The 21281-nt window shown below is 40.6% G+C and overlaps 1 protein-coding gene across 3 annotated transcripts in view; it reads left to right on the plus strand.

Annotated features, from left to right (window-relative positions):
- Window positions 1-21281, plus strand: part of LOC143960579 (uncharacterized) — a 151434-nt gene that overhangs the window by 65117 nt on the left and 65036 nt on the right. For 2 of the 3 annotated variants that reach the window (XM_077469322.1, XM_077469321.1), the window contains 3 exons: window positions 1873-1985; window positions 3965-4055; window positions 9256-11399. In XM_077469322.1, the coding sequence (XP_077325448.1) occupies window positions 1873-1985; window positions 3965-4031 (180 nt within the window). In that variant the 3' untranslated portion in view covers window positions 4032-4055; window positions 9256-11399. Of the gene's footprint in view, window positions 1-1872; window positions 1986-3964; window positions 4056-9255; window positions 11400-21281 lie in introns of those variants that run through there. The other variant, XM_077469323.1, reaches the window with a different exon arrangement.

A 21281-nucleotide genomic window follows, 5' to 3' on the forward strand; every position in this document is an offset into this window, starting at 1 on the left:
GTGTAACCCGTTTGCTTGGCAGACGTACGTTTTGGAGAAAAAAAAAGCAGCTGATTTTGTTATAAACTTTATTCACTTTATATCTGTACTGCTTTTTGATTAATCTAGGATTGTTCCAGTTCCCAAGATGTTTCTAAATTCTAATGTTTTTTTTTTACACTTTTAGCTTTTTGTCCGGTTTAGACCTACATTAAGATCAGTATTTACCAATCTGTTTCCTAAAACACACCCTGAAAGTCATGTTTTGAAGATTTCCCCATCTTGCACAGGTGATATAGGCCTTGTTTACACAGATAAGGCCTTCATTGCATGAATGGGCTTTGTTTTGTTTTTTTGGAGATTTCTAGCTTCCAGGTGTTGCATGTGGGCAGCCCATTGAGGTCTGTTAAGATGCAGCAGCTGCACAGATACAGCTGCTTGTCCCAATATGACAGGAATGTGCAGGTGAGTGGCCCGAATGCAGACCGTTTATTTGAGAAAAACCGTAAGGTGAATACCAGTACCCCCTGTATCTTGTTTATATGCTTTATTCCTGTTGGTGCTACAAATCATACATATACAGTACCTTGAAAATCTATTCATACCCCTTGAAATTGTCCAAATTTTTTCATGTTACAACCAAAAACGTAAATGTATTTTATTGGGATTTTATATGATAAACTAACACAAATTGGCATGTAATTATAAAGTGGAAGGAAAATGATAAATGGTTTTCAATTATTTTTTTTCAAATAAATATCTAAAAAGTGTGGTGTATATTTGTATTCAAGCACCTTCTTCCACATGTTTGCTGTGTGCCCCAAATGTCATCTTCAAACTGCAAACGGGACTTCTTATGGCTTTTTTCTTGCCACTCTTCAATAAAGGCCAGATTTGTGGAGTGCACAACTAATAGTTGTCCTGTGAACAGAGCTGTGGATCTCTGCAGCTCCTCCAGAGTTGCCATGCTCCTTTGCCCAGCCTGTCAGTTTCAATGGACGGCCATGTCTTGGTAGGTTTGCAGGTTTACCATTCTCTTCATTTCCGGATGATGGATTGAACACTGCTCCGTGAGATGTTCAAAGCTTGGGATATTTTTTTATAACCCAACCCTACTTTAAACTTCTCCACAACCTTATCCCTGACCTGCCTTGTGTGTTTCTTTTCCTTCATGATGATAAGAAACCTCTAAGGCAGTTGTCTCAAACTTGCGGCCCTCCAGCTGTTGCAAAACTACAAGTCCCATGAGGCATTGCAAGGCTGACCATTACAAGCATGACTTCCACAGGCAGAGGCATGATGGGACTTGTAGTTTGGCAAGAGCTGGAGGGCCACCAGTTTGAGACCCCTGCTCTAAGGGCTTTACAGAACAGCTGTATTTATACTGAGATTACATTACACACAGGTGGACTCTATTTACTAATTAGGTGAATTCTGAAGGCAATTGGTTCTACTAGATTTTAGTTAGGGGTATCGGAGTAAAGGTGGCTGAATACAAATGCATGTCACACTTTTCAGATATTTATTTGGAAAAAAAATTGGAAAACCATTTATCATTTTCCTTCCACTTCACAATTATGTGCCACTTTGTGTTGGTCTATCATATAAAATCCCAATAAAATATGTTTGTTTTTGGTTGTAACATGGAAATTTTAAGGGGTATGAATACTTTTTCAAGGCACTGTACATGTAATATGTAGAGCATCCTCTGTTCTCTGTTGAAGTGGACAGCACAGCCAAGCTGTGTGCACTGAGAACTACTGACCTATATTACGGTTTACTCTATGGATGGCATTGAGCCATTCATGTGCCTTTCTGCTTTTTGTTTAATGTTTTATTTTTATTTTTATATTACTGTGGTTTCACAGTTTTTTTTTTTTTTTCTCTGTGTAGTCATATAATAATGGGAAGCCCTGCATATCATGTGGGAACATGATGAATAAGAACATTCAATCCATACACTGGGAGGGTGGCAAAGGTTGCAGAAACAAGGTTAAGATGTCTAGGTATGTATTTCACTGTGCACTTAACTTATTTGTTACAATTAGTTGACAGTATATCTTATTCGTACAGTAAAGAGCATTGGCTGGATATTAATAGTCCATGGTTATAGGATGCTACCTTCATATGATTGGACACTGGCAAAACCTTTGGACCCCCCTCAACCTTGGGAATCCCCCCGTAACCCTATTTCTATGCTTAACTATTTTTTACTTCAAATTCTTTAATAAACTCTTCAGTCAACCTCCTCACTGCCTTCTACTACAACAATAGTAGTTTGTTAGTTGTGCATCCAGATTAGAGCAAGCTCAGTAAAACCATAGCAGGACTGCATGCTGTGGGAAGGGCTTGTATTGTTGCTTCAGGTACTGGCTCCTTCTTGACACTCACCTCGACATATAGTGCAGTGCATGTAGTTAGCCACAGGGTGCTATGCTGTATCCCTATTGCAAGTATTGGGCTTAATATCTCCACTACTTGAAGCACTCTTCCACACGTAACTTTGTGAGCACCCCACTGAGGAATACCCTCACTGATAGCCACGAAAGAAAGCAGACACAAGGGAAGGTCAGACAAACATCCACTCTGCCCATTGCCAGCAAAGCAAGCAAACCACTTAGAGGGGTTTATTTACTAAAGGAAAATACACTTTGCACTAAAAGTGCACTTGGAAATAAAGTCGCTGTAGATCCGAGGGGGACATGCAAGGAAAATAAACAGCATTTTAGCTTGCACATGATTGTTTGATAAATTCAGCAGAGCTTCCACTCATTTCAGATCTACCCCTCAGATTTAGAGCGACAGCACTTCCAAGTGCACTGCAAGTTCACTTGGAAGTGCACTTGCAATGCAAAGTAGATTTGCCTTTCGTAAATAACCCCCAGAGTGACATTGCTTCCTTGCACTGGAGCAGGACCCTATTTTAAAAACTTTGGAAAACTTTGAAGGAGATCCAGAGACAGTGTGGAAGAGCGCTGTGTAAGATTTCTTACTGTGGCCCTGAGCACCCCAACTCATTTCTGCTGTGTGCAAAGGCCTCAGTATAGTAGCACTTGATTTTCTCTGTTTTACCAGCCTACTACTAAGAGACTTGCAAAACCTAAAAAGACATTTCCCATTAAATTAATGGAATGAGCAATTCATTATGATGATTTCTCCTGAAAAGATCTTCTTTATATCACGTAAAATGTTTTTGAATGGGATTTTTAACTTCATTTGTAGGTGTTTGTTGTAATTAGAGGCCCCTCACATTTTTTTTATTTATTTTTTTATGGTATGTGTGGGGTATACATGCCTTCTGCTATAAATAAAGGATAAATTCACTTGTTATTTTTTTTATAAATTCCAACTTCCTTTATGTACCGATATACAATTAGTGAACTTATTTTGCAGAAATAAAACATATTTTTATTTTATCTTCACACCCCTTACCTCACTGTCCAGCTGGCTGTATGCAAAAAACTAGGGGTGCACCGAATGTTTTTTTTTTGTTGCCGATACTGAAAATGAAAAATACACTAGGCTAAAAACCCATAATCAAAATGACTGTTTTTGGAAAATATTTTTATAGTCAGAGACTGGGGACATGGTACAGGAGATGGTCAGAGACTGCAGACGTGTTACAGGAGATCAATGCAGCCCCCTAGGTTCCTTTAAATGGAACCTGCCAGTGCCCAGCAGCCTACCAGTGCCCATCATTTACAGCCTGTCTGTGCCTCACCAGTGCCCAGCAGCCTACCAGTGCCCACCATGCAGCCTGCCTTAGTATGTCAGACAGGATCAGGCCAGGGTAGTGTTAGCAAGGCAAAGCCAAGAACAGTGTTCTGTCTATGGAGGAAAGCTGTCAGCACACTGCGTTAAGGAGCAGCTTGTTTGTATGATCAGTGGGAGGAGCATTATCAGTGTGCAGTACCACAGGGGCTTCACATTGCCAGACTTGAGGTTTGGTCTGTCATGTAATCTGAAATTCTGTTATCACTTTCAGGAAGGATAAGCAAAAATATGCTAATAGCAACAAGACTGTGTCACGGAGAAGCACAATCAAGAAGTAACTTCCGCACAACACTGTGCAAACGGTAAGAACTTTTTTGCTTTTAACAGCCTTGTCACTTTCAGATTGCTTTGTCTTGTATTTCTTGTGGGGAATCAGACTGATACGGTTGAAATAGCGTTATCCCTGTCTAGCTGTGGTCTCAAGTACTTCCCTGGATATTCTAAAGCCCCATACACACTATCAGATTATCTGCTGAGTTTTTCCTTCAGATTTACCAAAACCATATAATATGAGGACAAGCCTTAGGAGTTTCAATGTGTATGCAATCAGGCAGGCCCTTCTACTACATGGTTTTGGTAAATCTGAAGGAAAAACTCAGCAGATAATCTGATAGTGTGTATGTGGCTTTAGGCATTCCCAAGCCAACTGGGAATTAGCCCCATCTGTTCTGTCATGTTCTGGGTCAGCACCAGGGCCTTATCACAGTTGTAAATGTTTACTACAGTTCATTAGGGAACCTCCCATGGGGCATCCACAAATCATGCAGGAGCAGTGGCTTTAAGACTTGTGTAGATGGGGCTCACATCGGAGATACTTTTGTCCTATGCATGTCTAAAAGTATGCAAAAGCAGCTTAAAGCAGGAGGTCAACTACAGGTCAAATCCACCTGCCTATTAACCACTTTAAGGCTTGGTTTACACCTATGCAGTTTGCTTTTGATCTGTTTCTGCAGTGCTTTTTGTGGTGCATTTTACACATGCATTTTTGACACAATTTTAATACCTTTTTTATGCATTTAGCCTTTTTTTATGCTTTTTTTTTTTGTCCAATTTTTGTTTGGTGGACTAAAAAAAGTGCAAATCACTGCAAAATTATGGTAAAATCGCTGTTTCTGCAGCTTCTCCATTTAAATCTATTGAACTAAAACGCAATTTTGCTAAAAAAAAAAAAAAAAAAGTCCCTTGCCCTTTCCAAAAATGCTGAAAAAAGCATAGATGTGAATGTGTTCACTAAGAAACATTAAAGAAAAACGCAAAAAGCATTAACAACACAGGTGTGAACTGAGCTTCATAACAAGTCCTTTCTGACACTTTTTGCTTACATGTAAAAATCTATTTTTTTTGCTAGAAGAGTATGTAGAACCCTACACATTTACACATTATATATTTTTTAGAGCTGAACTCTAAATTTTTACTAGAAGTGAATGGAATGATCAGGCAGTCCCAATATACCGTATTTTTCGCACCATAAGACGCACCTAGGTTTTAGAGCTTGAAAACAAGAAAAAAAATATTCTGAACCAAATGGTGTACTAAAGAGAAGAAAATGCAGAGTGGCCATTACCATAGAAAATGCAGAGTGGCCATTACCATAGAAAATGCAGAGTGGCCATTACCATAGAAAATGCAGAGTGGCCATTACCATAGAAAATGCAGAGTGGCCATTACCATAGAAAATGCAGAGTGGCCATTACCATAGAAAATGCAGAGTGGCCATTACCATAGAAAGTTATGGCAGGGAATTGCAGAGTATTGGCAGGATATGGAGGGATGGCTGTGACTGCACTTGTCACAGAGCTGCGCTGTGGGCACTATAGATGCAGCCCACAGCGCTGCTGACATCCGATCTCTCCCCTCCACTGTACAGATCTGTACACCGAGGGTAGAGAGAAACCGGCGTCATGACGCCGGTTTGTTTTTAAGTGAACGCTCCGTCATTTTGATCTTGTTCAATCAACTGAACTTACCGCAGGTGGGCTCCTACCAAGTTATAGAAACATCTCAAGGATGATCTGTGGAAACCCCATGAACCTGCGCTCAAGTTTGAGTATCGTGGCAAAGGCTTTGAATACTTACAGTGGATATAAAAAAAAAAGTCTAGGTTTCTGTGATGTAAAAAAATGAGAGAAAGATGAATAATTTCAAAACTTTTTCCACTTTTAATGTGACCTATAAACTGTACAACTAAGGCCGCGTACACACGCGGGGACTGTTCGCCCAACTTTGTCCGCTGAACAGTGTTTCGGCGGACAGTCCGCTCGTGTGTGGGCTTTCAGCGGACAGTTTCAGCGAACAGTCCGCTGAACAAGGTTTTTCGGAAATTCCGAAAAACTGTCCGCTGAAACTGTTTCAGCGAACAGTCCCCTCGTGTGTAGGCTTGTTCGCCAAACTAAGTTCCGCGCATGCTCAGAAAGGATTTACACGCCGAAAGTTATAATGCAGTGTATAGGACGTCGTATTTTTCGTCCCATCGTACGTGCCGTTCACGTCATCGCGCACGGTTTCAGCAAACTGTTCGTTCGTCGTGTGTGGCCATGTCCGTCCATGCTAATTTTGAGCGGACTGTTTGCTGAAACTGTTTGACGGACAAAGTTGGGCGAACAGTCCCCGCGTGTGTACGCGGCCTCAGTTAAACAAACTAAAATCTTTTAGGTGGAGGGAAGTAAAAATAAAAAAATAAAAGAATATGATTGCATAAGTGTGCACACCCTTAAACTAATACTTTGTTGGAGCACTTTTTGATTTTATTACAGCACTCAGTCATTTTGGGTATGAGTTTATTGGCATGGCATATCGTGACTTGACAAGATTTGCCCATTCTTCTTTGCAAAAACACTCAAAATCTGTCAGATTGCAAGGGCATCTTCTGTGCACAGCCCTCTTCAGATCACCCCATGGATTTTCAATGGGATTTAGGTCTGGGCTCTGGCCGGGCCATTCCAAAACTTGGAATCTTCTAATCATCTTCTGATGAAGCCATTCCTTTGTTGATTTTGGATGTATGCTTTGGTTAATCTTCATGATCCGCTTTCTAGCAAAAGCCTGAAGATTTTGTGACTGGTATTTGCAACTGTTCATTCCTTCTACCTTGACTAAGGCCCCTGTTTATGCTGAAGAAAAATGGCCCCAAAGCATGATGCTGCCACCACCATGCTTCACTGTGGGTTAGTGTTCTTTTGGTAATGTGCAGTGTTGTTTTTGCGGCAAACATATCTTTTGGAATTGTGGCCAAAAAGTTTAACCTTGGTTTCTCAGACCATAACACATTTTCTCACATGCTTTTGGGAGACTTCAGATGTGTTTTTGCAAAATTTAGCCAGGCTGGATGTTTTTCTTTGTAAGAAAAGGCTTCCATCTTGCCACTCCACCCCATAGCCCAGACATATGAATAATGTGCTAGATTGTTGTCACATGTACCACACAGCCAGTACTTACTTTCCTGCAGCTCCTTTAATGTTGCTGTAGGCCTCTTGGCAGCCTCCCTGACCAGTTTTCTTGTATTTTCATACATTTTGGCGAGATGTCCAATTCTTGGTAATTTCACTGGTGTGCCATATTTTCTTCACTTGCTAAAAACTGTCTTCCCTGTGTTCCACGGTAAATATAATGCCTTGGAAATTGTTTTGCACCTTTTTCCTGACTGATACCATTTAACAATGAGATCCCTCTGATTCTTTGGAGGATCTCTGCGGACCATGGCTTTTGCTGTAGGATGTGACTAAGAAAATGTCAGGGAAGACCTACTAGAACAGCTGAACTTTATTTGGGATTAATCAGAGGCACTTTAACCAGTTAAGGACCAGCGGCAGGTTGGCTCCCCTGGGTACAGCGTCGCACAACTGTGCAATTGTTAGCCAAGCGATGCAGTGCTATATCGCTAAAAAAGGGCTGGTCATTAAGGGGGCAAATCCTTCCAGTCCTTAAGTGGTTAAATGATGGTAGGTGTTTACCGACTCCTATTTTAACTCGAGTTTGAATGTGATTGTTTAATTCTGAACACAGCTACATTCCCAGTTATAAATGTGCAAAAAGTGAAATGCTTTGAATACTTTCCCGATGCACTGTAGTCACTTCTTGCACCTGCATCTTCATTATCTGCAGCTCATAACTATAGCTGGTCATAGGAAAATTAATTTTATAAACCATAAGCCTTGTGTAAAAATATTATTTCACTCTTCCGCACCACAGACCTGTGGATTTTTTAGCGCACATGAAGGGTTCCTTCCAGAGGCTGTGCTTCTCAATTTAGGCTAGCCAAAATAATGTCCTGGGAATGCATTGATTTCCAGTACAATATCAATAGTTACACTATATTCCATATTGCTACCTTTTAAGCTACATAAAGAGCTATTAAACCCAATAAAGTGATGGCTGCATTTGTTTTTTTATTTAAACTTTCTTTCTTGTACTACCTGGGGATCTAACCAGTAAGTCTGTTTTTCAACAGAACCGGCTGTCCAGCCGATGTTGCAGTTAGAGCGCTTAAATTAACCATTTAACACTTGACAGGGGTGCATTTAATCATCAGCTTTTATTTATGTAAAACCTGTCTCTCAAAAAGAACAAAACTGTTGCTGTAACTGTTTAAAATGTGTTAGCTGGAGTTTGGCTTTGATATCTTTAGTGAATCTAAACCTGTTAGTCAAAGGGAAGAGTAGTGACCAATGTACTAACAATGCTACCGTCCAAAGGTGTCTGTCTAACTTGCTGCTTCCGCCAGAGTGTAGGCACTCTAATACAAGAGGTATGTTACTGGCCAGATCACCAGCTGAAAACAGAGTTGAAAAAAATAAAATAAAACGAATGCAGTCACCACATCTAATAATTGGTAAGCTGCAATATATTACATTTTTGTATAGAGTTTAAGCAAGGACAATACAGATTTTCCTAAAACGTTTTGCCTGTCCATTGTTGCTGTAGACATACAAGGATCCATAGTTAGACAAACATCTATTTAATTTTGAATCTTTGTGCAGCAGTTGCACATAGAGTATGTGAACACTGTACTAAGGTGTAAACATGGATAAAATGCTGTTCTGCACTTTTTTAATGTAGGCTAGCAAATGATACAGTAAATTTTGGATTGTTTATGAAAAAATCAAGCTCGACTCTCAATAAAACTCAACATCTACATTTCAGATGTGTCTGTTCACACCAGCACTCAGTGTGACTTGAACTTTGTAGTGTAAACATGAGTATCAAGTACATGAGTGTCTTTTGAGCTATAAGTTTCAAGTGTTTTTGGTCCCAACAGACTTCAATGCCAGTGTCTGAAAAATGTGTGAAAATGTATATAGCACAAGTGTTTTTTTCATAGTAACTAGCTTTCCATTGCCTAAAAATAATTAAAAATAAATTGTTTAAGTCTCAGGGGCCCTTAAAAACGTCTGTACAAGTGCTTCAAACAAAAAGCCTTCAAAACAATGCAAGATGCTCAGCTCAAATGTGAATGCCGCCTTAATCTCTGGTTACATAAATCAGTTTTGTTATTTCTGTCCACAGTGTCTTCATAAATACTGCACTTGATTGTGACAAAGATGATGACCTAGGAAAGAATCTGAGAAGTCAAAGTTCATACCAAAGAATGCAGACACTTTTAGTGATGGTGTAAACTTATTTGGAATTGTGGAAGAGTGCGAAAATCTCTGGTTAATTTTGCTTTATTGAGAATGTTTTAGCCTGTAATTTGACAGCATTGAATTAAAAAAAAAACCTGCACATCTGTATAATATACAACCTCATTTCCAAAAAAGTTGGAACGCTTTGTAAAATCTACAAAAAGCAAAATGCAATGATCTCATAAATTCATACAGGTAGTTACAAACGAGATCGGTTCTGTAGGTTTGTACTTAAGTTGAATTTGTTTGTAAGTCAGAACAGGTAAATTTTTTAAGTGTAACTCCAGCCCAAAAAAAGTTTTGTTTTTTGGGATAGTATAGGCAAGGGTTACCACCCCTGTAATGTTTATTTTGCTGTCTGTGCCCCTGTTCAGAAGATTTCACTTCACTTTCTGTCCCTGTGACAAATGGATTTTGAAAATGTTGGGTTGTGATGGAAACAAGGATTGGTGATAAAGTTTCAGTGGAGACACATTTTCCCATATTAACTCTTACAAGAGTGAGTTTCCCTTTCTAGGCATAGATTCCCTCTCATTTCCCTCCATTTGTAAGTATGAGTTGTATGTTTGTAACTCAGGGACTGCTTGTATTTTATTTTCAATAGAAAATATATCAAATGTTTAAACTGACAGATACCATTTTAGGAAAAAAATAAGCTAATTTTAAAATTGATGACAGCAACACGTCTCAAAAAAGTTAGGACAGGGCCATGTTTACCACCATGTAGCATCTCCTCTTCTTTAACAACACTCTGTAAACATATGGGAACTGAGGAGACCAGTTGCTGGAGTTTTGGGAGAGGAATGTTGTCCCATTCTTGCCTGAGCATATGCTGTTCTAAAACCTGGATATATATTTCAGCGCGTATGGTACCTTTTCAGATGTGCAAGCTGCACATTCCATACACACTAATGCACCCTCATACCATAAGAGAATGCAGGCTTTTGAACTGAGTGTTGATAAACTGGAAGATCCCTCTCTTCTTTAGTCCAGAGGACGCGGCATCCATGGTTGCCAAAAAATGTCAAATTTTGATTCATCTCACCACAAAAGTTTTCCCCTTTGCAACAGAGAAGATGGCAGCTTTCCTGGATCATGGGCAGATATGGCTTCTCTTTTCCTTGATAGAAATGTACCTTGCATTTGCATTGACCTGTGTTCACAGACATGCCTTGCATTGACCTGTGTTCAGACAGTGATTTTTGGAAGTATTCCTGAGCCCATGCAGCGATGTCCACCACAGAATCATGCCTGTTTTTAATGCAGTGCTACCTGATGGCCCAAAGATCGCGGGCATCCAGTATTGAAGTTTGGCCTTGTTTGTCCCTTGGGCACTGAGATTTCTCTAGAATCTTTTGATGACATTATGTACTGTAGATGATGATATATATTTAGGTCCTTGCAATTTTATGTTGAATAACATTATTCTGAAATTGACAATTTAGACACAGCACAGCTTTTCATAGACTGGTGAACCTCTGCCCATCTTTACATCTTAGACACACTGACTTGATCATGTAACTAACCTGTTGCCAATAAACCTAATTACGGTAGTTGCAAATTGTTCTTCTGCCATCATTTTCAAAATTACCTTATTTGTTTCTTATTATGGTCAATTTTCTCAGTTTAAACTTTTGATGTGTTTTCTGATGTGAATAAAATATGGGTTTTTGAGATTTTCAAATAATAACATTTTTTGTTTTTATTTATATTTTACACGGCACCCCAACTTTTTTTGGAACTGGTGTTATATGTGTAGGAGGGCCTTTTTATTTTTAAGAGCAAAAAAAAAAATCAAATCATGCAATAAATTGGATAATGTGGGAACGTCTACTAGTAATGATACTGCTTGCTTGGTGAATTAGAAGCTTGGTGAATAGAAGTTAAATTGTTACAGGTTGGAATTTCATGCTTGTAATACAGAAGTGACGCAAAACATCATGTGCAGAAACTCTTGTAGACACAATTAATAGCACTTATAAATGTATACAATTTTAAATAAACTGTCAGCATAATTCAGTAAATTAAGATTTGTTATGGACTTAATTCAAAATGATTTATTTACAGCTTTCTTGAAAGGTCACTTGCATTATTTGAAAGTCATTTTGTTATCAGTAGTTTTTTTGTTTTTTTCTATGGAAATGGAAATCGGTCATTTTAATAATGAGCACAGAATATTTTGTAACTTAGAAACATATTTAGCAAAACAGACATAAGCTTGTCATTGTCTACTAAAGCATTTCATATTATTTGGATAATTTTTTGTTCTGTCTGGGATTTCTAGTCGAGTTTAAGGATCTTTCTTAACTGAATATCAAGATACATCTCCTTTTGTGAAAGATCATCGGGGGTTTTTTTGAGTTATGATTTTTTATTGTCCACAGATTGCATCATGTTTACACTTTGTGAGACTCTTCTGGAATATGATGAACAAAGGTAGCCATAAATGAATCAACCAGAATAGAATATAGATCAGGCAGACAACAATTTTATTGACCTGGAGCAGCATCTCTCAACTGGGGTGACATGCTGCCTCAAATATTTTTGCAGAGCATCATGCATTCCCATCATGCAGGTGGGCCGGCCACCAGCATCATGGAAACACATGACCCTAATCAAGGGCAGGTGACATTCAGGGCAACCCCAGCATTCAGAAGGGGATGGATATCTGCCACTGTCTAAAGATGCCCTGCTCCTCGCTCACTGCTATGTTGCTACAGTTGAGCTGCGGTGAAGATTAGAAGATAGGATTCTCATGTAAAAAGATGACAAAACTGAGGAATCAGATGTGAAAGGGAGGTGGGGAGAAGCTCTGATGTGAAAAGAGTGAAAAGTGGGATGGTCTGAGGACTTTTTTATGTGGGGGGGGGGGGGGGGTGGACAGTGGAGAATCTGATGTGAAAGGGACAGTAGCAACTGATGCAATGAAGGGGTGCCATGACTAAAAAATGGCAGAAAAAATGGATATATCATCATGTAGTGCAAGGGCCTGCCTGATTGCATACAAATTGAAACTCCTAAGGTTTGACCTAATATTGTATGGTTTTGGTAAATCTTAAGGAAAAACCTCAGCAGAAAAACTGATAGTGTGTATAGGGCTTAAGTGTGTTCCTATACTGGCCGAAAGGGGAGAAGAAGAACCGCCTGTACCTGCAGAGATCCTAGAGGTGCTGAAATGGTATAACAAAATCTGGTACCGTATATACTCGAGTATAAGCCGAGATTTTCAGCCTCTTTTTTGAGGCTGAAAGTGCCCCCCTCGGCTTATACTCGAGTCATCGCTGTCTGCCCGCTCGATCAGCGTGTCGAGCAGACAGACAGCGGCCATTCTATTCAAAAGCCGCGCCTCCGGCTCCGCCTTCGCCTGTGATAGGCGGAACACTGAATTTCCCAGCAGCCTGTGTTCCGCCTATCACGGACGTCGTATCATCCTCGTACTACGGACGAGGATGATACGACGTCTGTGATAGGCGGAACACAGGCTGCTGGGAAATTCAGTGTTCCGCCTATCACAGGCGAAGGCGGCGGCGCAGCTTTTGAACTTTACAATGGCCGCCGACGAAGAGGGCACGGGACGGCACGGCACGGGACGGGACGGGACGGGGGCAAGGCAAGGCACGACACGGGACGGATGCAAGGAGGCAAGGCACGGCACGGGACGGAGGCAAGGAGGCAAGGCACGGGACGGAGGCTCGGGACAAAGGTAGGCTGGACACACACACACACACACACACACACACACACACACACACACACACATGGATGGAGACACACACAGGGATGGATGGATGGATGGATGGAGACACACACACACAGGGATGGATGGATGGATGGATGGAGACACACACACACAGGGATGGATGGATGGATGGACACACACACACACAGGGATGGATGGACGGACACACAGGGATGGACGGACACACAGGGATGGACGGACACACAGGGATGGACGGACACACACACAGGGATGGACAGGCATGTCTCACCCTCGGCTTATACACGAGTCAATAAGTTTGCCAGTTTTTTTGGGGGTAAATTGGGGGCCTCGGCTTATATTCGGGTCGGCCTATACTCGAGTATATACGGTATATTTCCTACCCTAGAGGCTTGGTTACCTCCATCCCATATTTTGGAAACAAATTTTATTGAGTTTTATGCAAAAGTATACAGGGTATTCAAGCATTGCATGTTGTATCAAGGAGACATAACCCAATAAAGAAAAACAATGTATACATGCATAGAGAAAATAAACCCACAAAAATTAACAATACTGATGATGATTGTGTTCCATTTACGGTATGAACCAAAAGATGTATATAATTCACACGTTACATAGGGCCAGGTGCATTCCGCTAGTAGTACATTGTGCAGATTCAGGAGTCACAGGTTGACAAGAACTGGAGCCATCTGTCCCAGATTTTATTGAACTTGCCCATACACCCTCTATTGATGTAGATGATCTTTTTGTATATCAGGGTATTATTAATTTCAGCAATCCAGGTAGCCACTGTAGGAGCTGTAGCCTGGATCCAACAAGGTTTCATGTAGGAATTTGAGAGTGTATTTGATACAGACAATGTCAGGAAAGATTTCCATCAGGCATTGTTTAGGATCTAGGGACACCTCCATCATATATTTACACATACAAAGAAGTACCAAAAACATTTGTTCCTGGAATTTTATGGAGAGTAAAACACAAATTAACGTAAAAATAGCCACATTCTTTATTACGAATCTCTAATAAGAGTTAAAAATAGGAAGGTGCACAAAAGCAAGGCATAGATGAAATATGTATTGTTTCTGAATGCATAATTACATGTTTCTTCATGCTGGAGTACAAACAACAATTGTAACACTACTCCAGGGAAAATATCATAATCTCAACTTGTTTCATGCAACAAGGTTCACATCATGTGTCTGTATTAAATCCATAAAATTTGAGAGAGAAGAAAAAGGGTAGGGGGAGAGGGGTTATATGGTTAACCTATTATGCCAAGCAGATTCTAATGATCATCAGTTTCATATGTATGTTGAAATATAGCCATTAAATGAAACAGCTGTGTTGGAGGCTTAAAACTGCGTAAAGAACAGCCAAAATTCTGCTACCAAGGTGAGGTTGCGGAAGATGGTTTCATGTCACAGGTCATACATCATAGCAAGACAGAGGACAGCACCAAGACACAAGGCAGTTATACTGCATTGTGACAAAGAAACTTAATATTATTCCATACCGCGCTCATAATATTCAGTTTCTTTGTCACATATTTAGAACTTTGGTCTCACTATGAGCTGCTCTACTTATTATTATCATTATTAATTATTATACAGAGTGCATGGCTATAGGTTTTACCTATTTTTTTCACACACTGCATTAGCAATGTCTCTCCCAGGCAAAGATTTCAAAGCAGACTGAGGTTTCAAGATGTGCTGTTCAAGCTCTTTGTAAGAAGTACAAAGAAACTGGCAACATTGAGGACCGTAGGCTTAGTGGTCGGCCAAGGAAACAATGCAGCAGATGAGACTCATCATGCTTACTTCTCTTTGACATAAGAAGAAGTCCAGCTGTGCCATCAGCACAAAACTGGCAAAAACCAGTGGGACTGAGGTACACCTATCTATTGTAAGAAGTCTAGTCAGAAGTGATCTTCATGGAAGAATTGGGGCCAAAGAGCCATACATCGGACATAGAAACAAGGCTAAGTATGTATTAAAACATAGGAACTGGGGTGCAGAAAAATGATAGTAGGTGCTCTGGAATGATGAGTTAAAATTTGAAATTTTTGGTTGTAGCAGTAGACAGTTTGCAGAAGGGCTGGAGCCCAAATAGGAAGGATAACTTGCCACAAATTTGTGGCAGTGTTGAAATGTAAATCTTGTTAATTTGCTGCAGATTTTCACTGGCAAGTTGTACACTTGCAGAGCACTTGAAGCATATGTTCTAGTTAACACTTTTCCAGTTTTGTAGCAAATTTGCAATGCAAGTCTCTACCAAGAGCAATGTTGCAGTGGTGAGTCTATAGCAAGAGCTCTGCAAGTCTACAGCATGAAAATTCAGCCACAGTGACCCCTGTGGTGGGATGACTATTGTACAACATAACTGAACCAAAACTTGCAGCAGACTTGTAGAATGTTTGCAAAGAAAATTGATCTGGAGTAATGCAATGCGGACTTGCTGTAATTGTGCAGAAAACTTGTGAAGCCTGACTAGTCTAGCAATAGCTTGCATCTCAATTGCTTGCTATATGGGAGAGCGGTACAATAATGAGTGTCTGCAGGCAAAATTGAAGTATGGTGGAGGTTCCTTGCAAGTTTGGAGCTGCATTTCTGCAAATGGAGTTGGAGATTTGGGCAGGATCAATGGTGTCCTCAATGCTGAGAAATACAGGCACATATTCATCCATCATGCCATACAATCAGGGAGGGGTGTGATTGGCACCAAATGTATTCTGCAGCAGAACAATGTCCCCAAGCATACAGCCAATGTCATTAAAGCAGTAGTAAACTTTGTAAAAAAACAAAACAAAAAAACTCACACTGCAAGGCAATGTCATAATGTGCTAGTATGCATCACATACTAGCATACTATGAAAGACTTGCCTTAAAACATAGCCCTCCGGTGGCGCACTGTCACAGCTTACAGGCTTACATTTTCATCCCGTCTTCCTTCTGGGTTTACGGACTCCAGCCGCCTGACTGATTGAGCCGCAATGACATCACTCCCATGCATGCACACGAGAATCGCTGAAAGAACGGCACAGTATGCTTTTCCTTCAGAGTGCATGCGCCGGTGAGGTCTCCAGCTGCTGCTCCATGGTATTTCTCCTAAATGGTGCATATTTAAGAAATTTTCATTTTACCTACAGGTAAGCTTCATTATAAAAATAGCAGACATGACTTTGCTACCATTTTAAGAACTGTCTTCAATGTAAAGCAGAACAAGGATGCTTTGGCCCCCAACGAGCCCTGATCTCAACATCATTGAGTCTGTCTGGGATTACAGTACATGAAGGAAAAGCAGGATCTGAGGTAGCATACATCCACAACGATCTGTGACTAGTTCTCTAATATGTCTGGAACAACTAACCTGCTAAGTTCCATCAAAACCTGTGTGCACATGCACCTAGAAGAATTTATGCTTTTTTGAAGGCATAGGGTGGTCACACCAAATATTGGTTTGAATTTCTCTTCTGATCATTTACTTTCCATTTTGTTAATTGATCATACAAATTTACCACACCTGGTTGATCCCTGTGCAAGCAGAGATTAAATTTAGTAGTTGTCACTACTACAGTGATCCTTGCTATCTTCCAGGTCCCATGCCAAGCAGCTGCCCTGCTGAATACTGAATACATGGCTTTGCATGCACAGTACTGGCACCATTCAGCAAATGCCTTGCATTTGCCTTAATTAGTACAAACGTTCTGTGGATGAGGTGGAGAGGTTTGGCAGCGACATCATCGCCCTAAATATTTATCTGAGCTGGATCTTGGTCCAGTGCTGGACATAGGGGCAACAGTTGGAGCCATTGGCTTCTGCTGCTGTCAAGTAAATCCTGTCAAGAGGGAGCAGGGGGTGGGGCCGAGTCAATAGAGATGTACAGCTTGGCTCAGGATAGAGCACAAACGAGTGCCCCCATAACAAGCCCCCTGCTTTGGATGCATTTGGAAAGGGGGGGGGCACCAGCATTGAACTCCAGAAGAGAAGGATCAGGGCTGCTTTGTGCAAAACCATTGCACAGAGCATGTAAGAGTGACATATTTGTTGTTAAAAAAAAAAAAATCTTTACCATCACTTTCATTTTGTCTGCCACTTTGCTACTAAACAGGTGGATATCTGTGTCACTGTGTATCCTTCTCCTGACATGCTTATCCCTTTTCCCGCACACTACTCCATAAGGACCACACATGGAAATACCCTCACTGATAGCAATGACAGAAACCAGGTACAAGGGAATCATGGTAAAAGTTCAGGCAAACATTGGCTGTGCAGATGGTCTGCAAAGCATTTAAACTGCTCAGTGACATTCTTGCCCTTGCACCAGAGCAGGACCCTATTTTAACACCAATCTCTGCATCCAATCCTAGCTCTATCAAGGGCACACAACATGCATCTTATCTGACTCTGGCAGATTTCTCTGCAACTAAAAATTTCTAGGACAACAGCCTTTATTCAGGCATAACTGTCCAGTTAAGTCCATAGCTATACCGCCAGGATTCTTCTCCACATCCACCCCCACCCCCACCTTCTCTAGTTGAAAGTGAACTACCTCCCTTTTAAAAGGTAGATATGATAAACTTGAAGAAGACCTGGAGGTGGTGTTAGAAGAGGCAGCAGAAGATTTCTCACCCTCAGCCTCTTATTCGCTTAATGCTATGGCTTCACAAAATATGTCTTCCACTATACATATGCTCACTTCTGATGTGCGCAAAAGCCTTCATATAGTAGCACTTGATCTCACCCCTCTGGATATTAAGAGAACTGTAAAGTCTAAAAAGACATTTCCCATTCACGAAAAAAATAAAATAGAACAGACAATTTGGTTTCTCTTGTAAAGGTTTTCAAGGTTAGTGGTTAGGTCATGAAATATGTTTCTAGTTCTTTAGGGACTACCTACATAGAGTCCCAACGAGCCACTTAGATTTGTACTACTGGAGATGGTTATAGTACAGGGAAAATGTATAGTGTGGGAACCGAAGGAGGGGGATAGGGGAGGGGAAGGGAGAAGAGAAAAAAAAGGGGGGGCGGTGGTTCCCTTGTACTCTTTTTCTATAAATCTCAACAACACGGAATCATATGAACTATCAAGTCATCCTATATCTCTAAGGATCTCTGGTAAACAGTAAGTGTTAAAGAGAAGAGTAAGAAAAAAGGAGAAGAAAGAGGAGGAGGAAGAAGAAGGGGCAGGAGGGCCAGCCAGAGGTGAATTAGGATAAAGATATATATCGTATCCTCGGATCCCATATTACATCAAATTTGTTAGTAGTGTTGCGGATAATACAGGTGAGTCTATCGTCAACCATAATCCAGTTAAGCTTATTCTTTACAGAGTCAAGAGGAACCATCGACTGCTTCCAATATTTGGCAATGGTTATTCTAGCAGCCAATAATATGTATGTAATTAGTTTGATCGATTTCTTAGGGACTCCCTCAGGAAATTTTTGGAAAAGTGCTGTTTCCAGGGATCTACGGATATTAATCCCTGTCACAGAGTTCACCAGGTTGAATACCCGAATCCAAAATCTAGTGATATTTGGACATTGCCACCAAATGTGGTACATTGTACCCACCTGGCCACATCGTCTAAAGCACATGGGGGATACAGATGGATGCATCTTAGCGATCCTGGTCGGTACTAGATACCAGCGAAGGAGGGTTTTATAATTAGCCTCAATTAGTGTTGTATTAATGGATACTTTAGATGAAGCATGAGCTACATCTTGCCAGTCAGATAACTCAAAAGTGGTATTCAAGTCACCGTTCCCATTGCTTCATGTAAGGTAGTTTAGTATTTGGGTCAGTAGGGGTGACATATACCGTAGATATTCGTCCCTGTAGGAGGCCCTTAGTTTGGCAGGATAATTCTAAATTTGTAAGTATAAGAGGTCCATCGAACAAATTAAGTTTAGAACGTATTAAGGAAATAATCTGATTGTACCTAAACAATTCACTAGGGGGCATCTGCATTGTGTCTTTAAAATATTCTGAAGAGTAAAGTTGATTTCCATCAAGCTAGTCTCCTATCCTAAGAAGTCCCTTATTGAGCCACCATTGAAATAACAGTGGAGTCAGGCCGGGGGAGAATTCTGTGCTGTCTCAGTTTTAAACAAACATCTTACTGTGCAAATGTCCAAAAGACTTTCCAGATTCTTCAGACTTTTTCTTGGGTCAACTTCTAAAAGTCTCCCCTCCAGTTATCTTTGCATCTGGAATATCTAGGCCTCATACTAGACACAGCCCAAGCAAAGGTATTCCTTCTGCCAAACAAACTTCGCTCTCTAAGGTCTCATGGATGGGCCTTAAAATTGAAAAGGGATATATGAGATTTTCCATGGGAATTCTACACCTTATGGTTACCTCATTCAAAGCTGTTCTTTATCCTCAGTTTCTCAGATCAAGGCTCCTCCAAAACAACATTCTGTTAGCCTGGAAGAAATGTATTCCATCTCTAGACTTCCCTATGCTATCCCACAGACTTCAAGTTAATATATGCCTTCCCTTCAGAACAGATCCTTCCTTGAATGATCCCAAGACACAGGAAGAGAAGAACACAGTTATGCCGTGTACACACGATCGGACATTCCAACAACAAAATCCATGGGATTTTTTCCAACGGATGTTGGCTCAAACTTTTCTTGAACGTCAAGAACGCAGTGACGTACAACGAGCCCAGAAGATTGACGTTCAACAGCCAGTGAGGCTCTTCTGCTTGATTCTGAGCATGCATAGAACTTTGTGCTTAGAAATTGTGTACACACGATCGGAATTTCCGACAACGGATTTTGTTGTTGGAAAATTTGAGATCCAGATCTCAAATTTTGTGTGTCGGAAATTCCGATGGAAAATGTCCGATGGAGCCTATGCACGGTCAGAATTTCTGACAAAAACCTCCCATCGAACATTTTCTGTCAGAAAATCCAACCGTGTGTACGCGGCATTATACTTATTGCACCAAAGTGGGCCAGAACAACTTGCTAAATTTACACTCTTCGGCATGGGACAATTCACTTGACAAAAACTTTTCTGCTTACAATATGATTTTTTCCTGTTTTATTTAGCACATATGAGGCTTTTATGCTTGTAGATTTTTTTAAATAATTTCCATAGATTTTTTTTTTTTTTTTTATTTGGATAAGGCAGGAATAAGTAGGGAGGGAATGGTTAGAACACATTACTATTATCCAGGGCTTTAATGGAGAGATTTTCCCTCACTTACTGTCCTGGTCCCAACACTCACCAGAACAGAGGTGAGGGAAATCCCCAACAGCAACAGAAGCAGAAACTAAAATGCTTATCAGGCATTGAAGGACATAGGATTCTGAGGATTTTTCTGCTGTCTACAGATGGCTCAGAAAATAGAAGACAAAACATTGTAGGTTGGCACTAGGGTGTATAACATATCCCACATCCAGCATGCTTCAGTATTTGCTAGTGTGCTTAAGAGGATAAATATTACACTCTCACCTATGGATTTCTAGACCCTTTCTTCATAGAACATTTACAGTTGCTTGTTGTTGCAGACCAGGCCTTGCTAGCCTGGCAGTCTTACCAGTTCGCCATGCAGTGTTTAGCAACACCCAGCAGACAGTCTTCCTACAAGTTCTACTTTGCATGCAGGGCTTCTATGCATGGTCAAGGGAGCACCCCTAGTGTTTCCTTATCCCAAGGACTTTTGGCTTTAATCCATTATTCTGAGCAATCTCCCCACCCATTTGGGCATCTTACTTTTCTCTCCTAACTGTGGATACTGATCATAAAGGCTGCAAGCACTTGTAAGTTGGACTTGTCAACATATTGCCTTGCTGCCCCTCTCTCCAATGGCAAGTTTTTTTCTCTGGGTGGGGATCTTTGCCCAGTGCATTCACAGAGACCATATATTGCTCCAAAGCAGAGAGAACTTGTGTCCTACTTTATTGATGCGGTACTACTACTCTGAAACTGGAGCATTTATCTTTTGCTACTTTAAACACAGTCTCTGGGCTCTGCTACTACAAGCTGCACCAGTCTGTTAAGGTGTTCTCTCATCATCTCTTATTTGATTTTTTTTATCTATAAGGATTGGACACAAAGGGTTGATTTCACTATACCCTCTGCCAGAGTATAGTGGACTCTATGGTTTCTGAATATCTATGGCATACCGAATATCGCATTCCTGGCTTAGGCTCTTCCTGACTAGTCCAAATCCTATCA

Source organism: Lithobates pipiens, unplaced genomic scaffold (genome assembly GCF_037356315.1).
Source record: "Lithobates pipiens isolate NorthernLeopardFrog02 unplaced genomic scaffold, aLitPip1_a1.2 Scaffold_8, whole genome shotgun sequence".
Taxonomy (NCBI): Eukaryota; Metazoa; Chordata; class Amphibia; order Anura; family Ranidae; genus Lithobates; species Lithobates pipiens.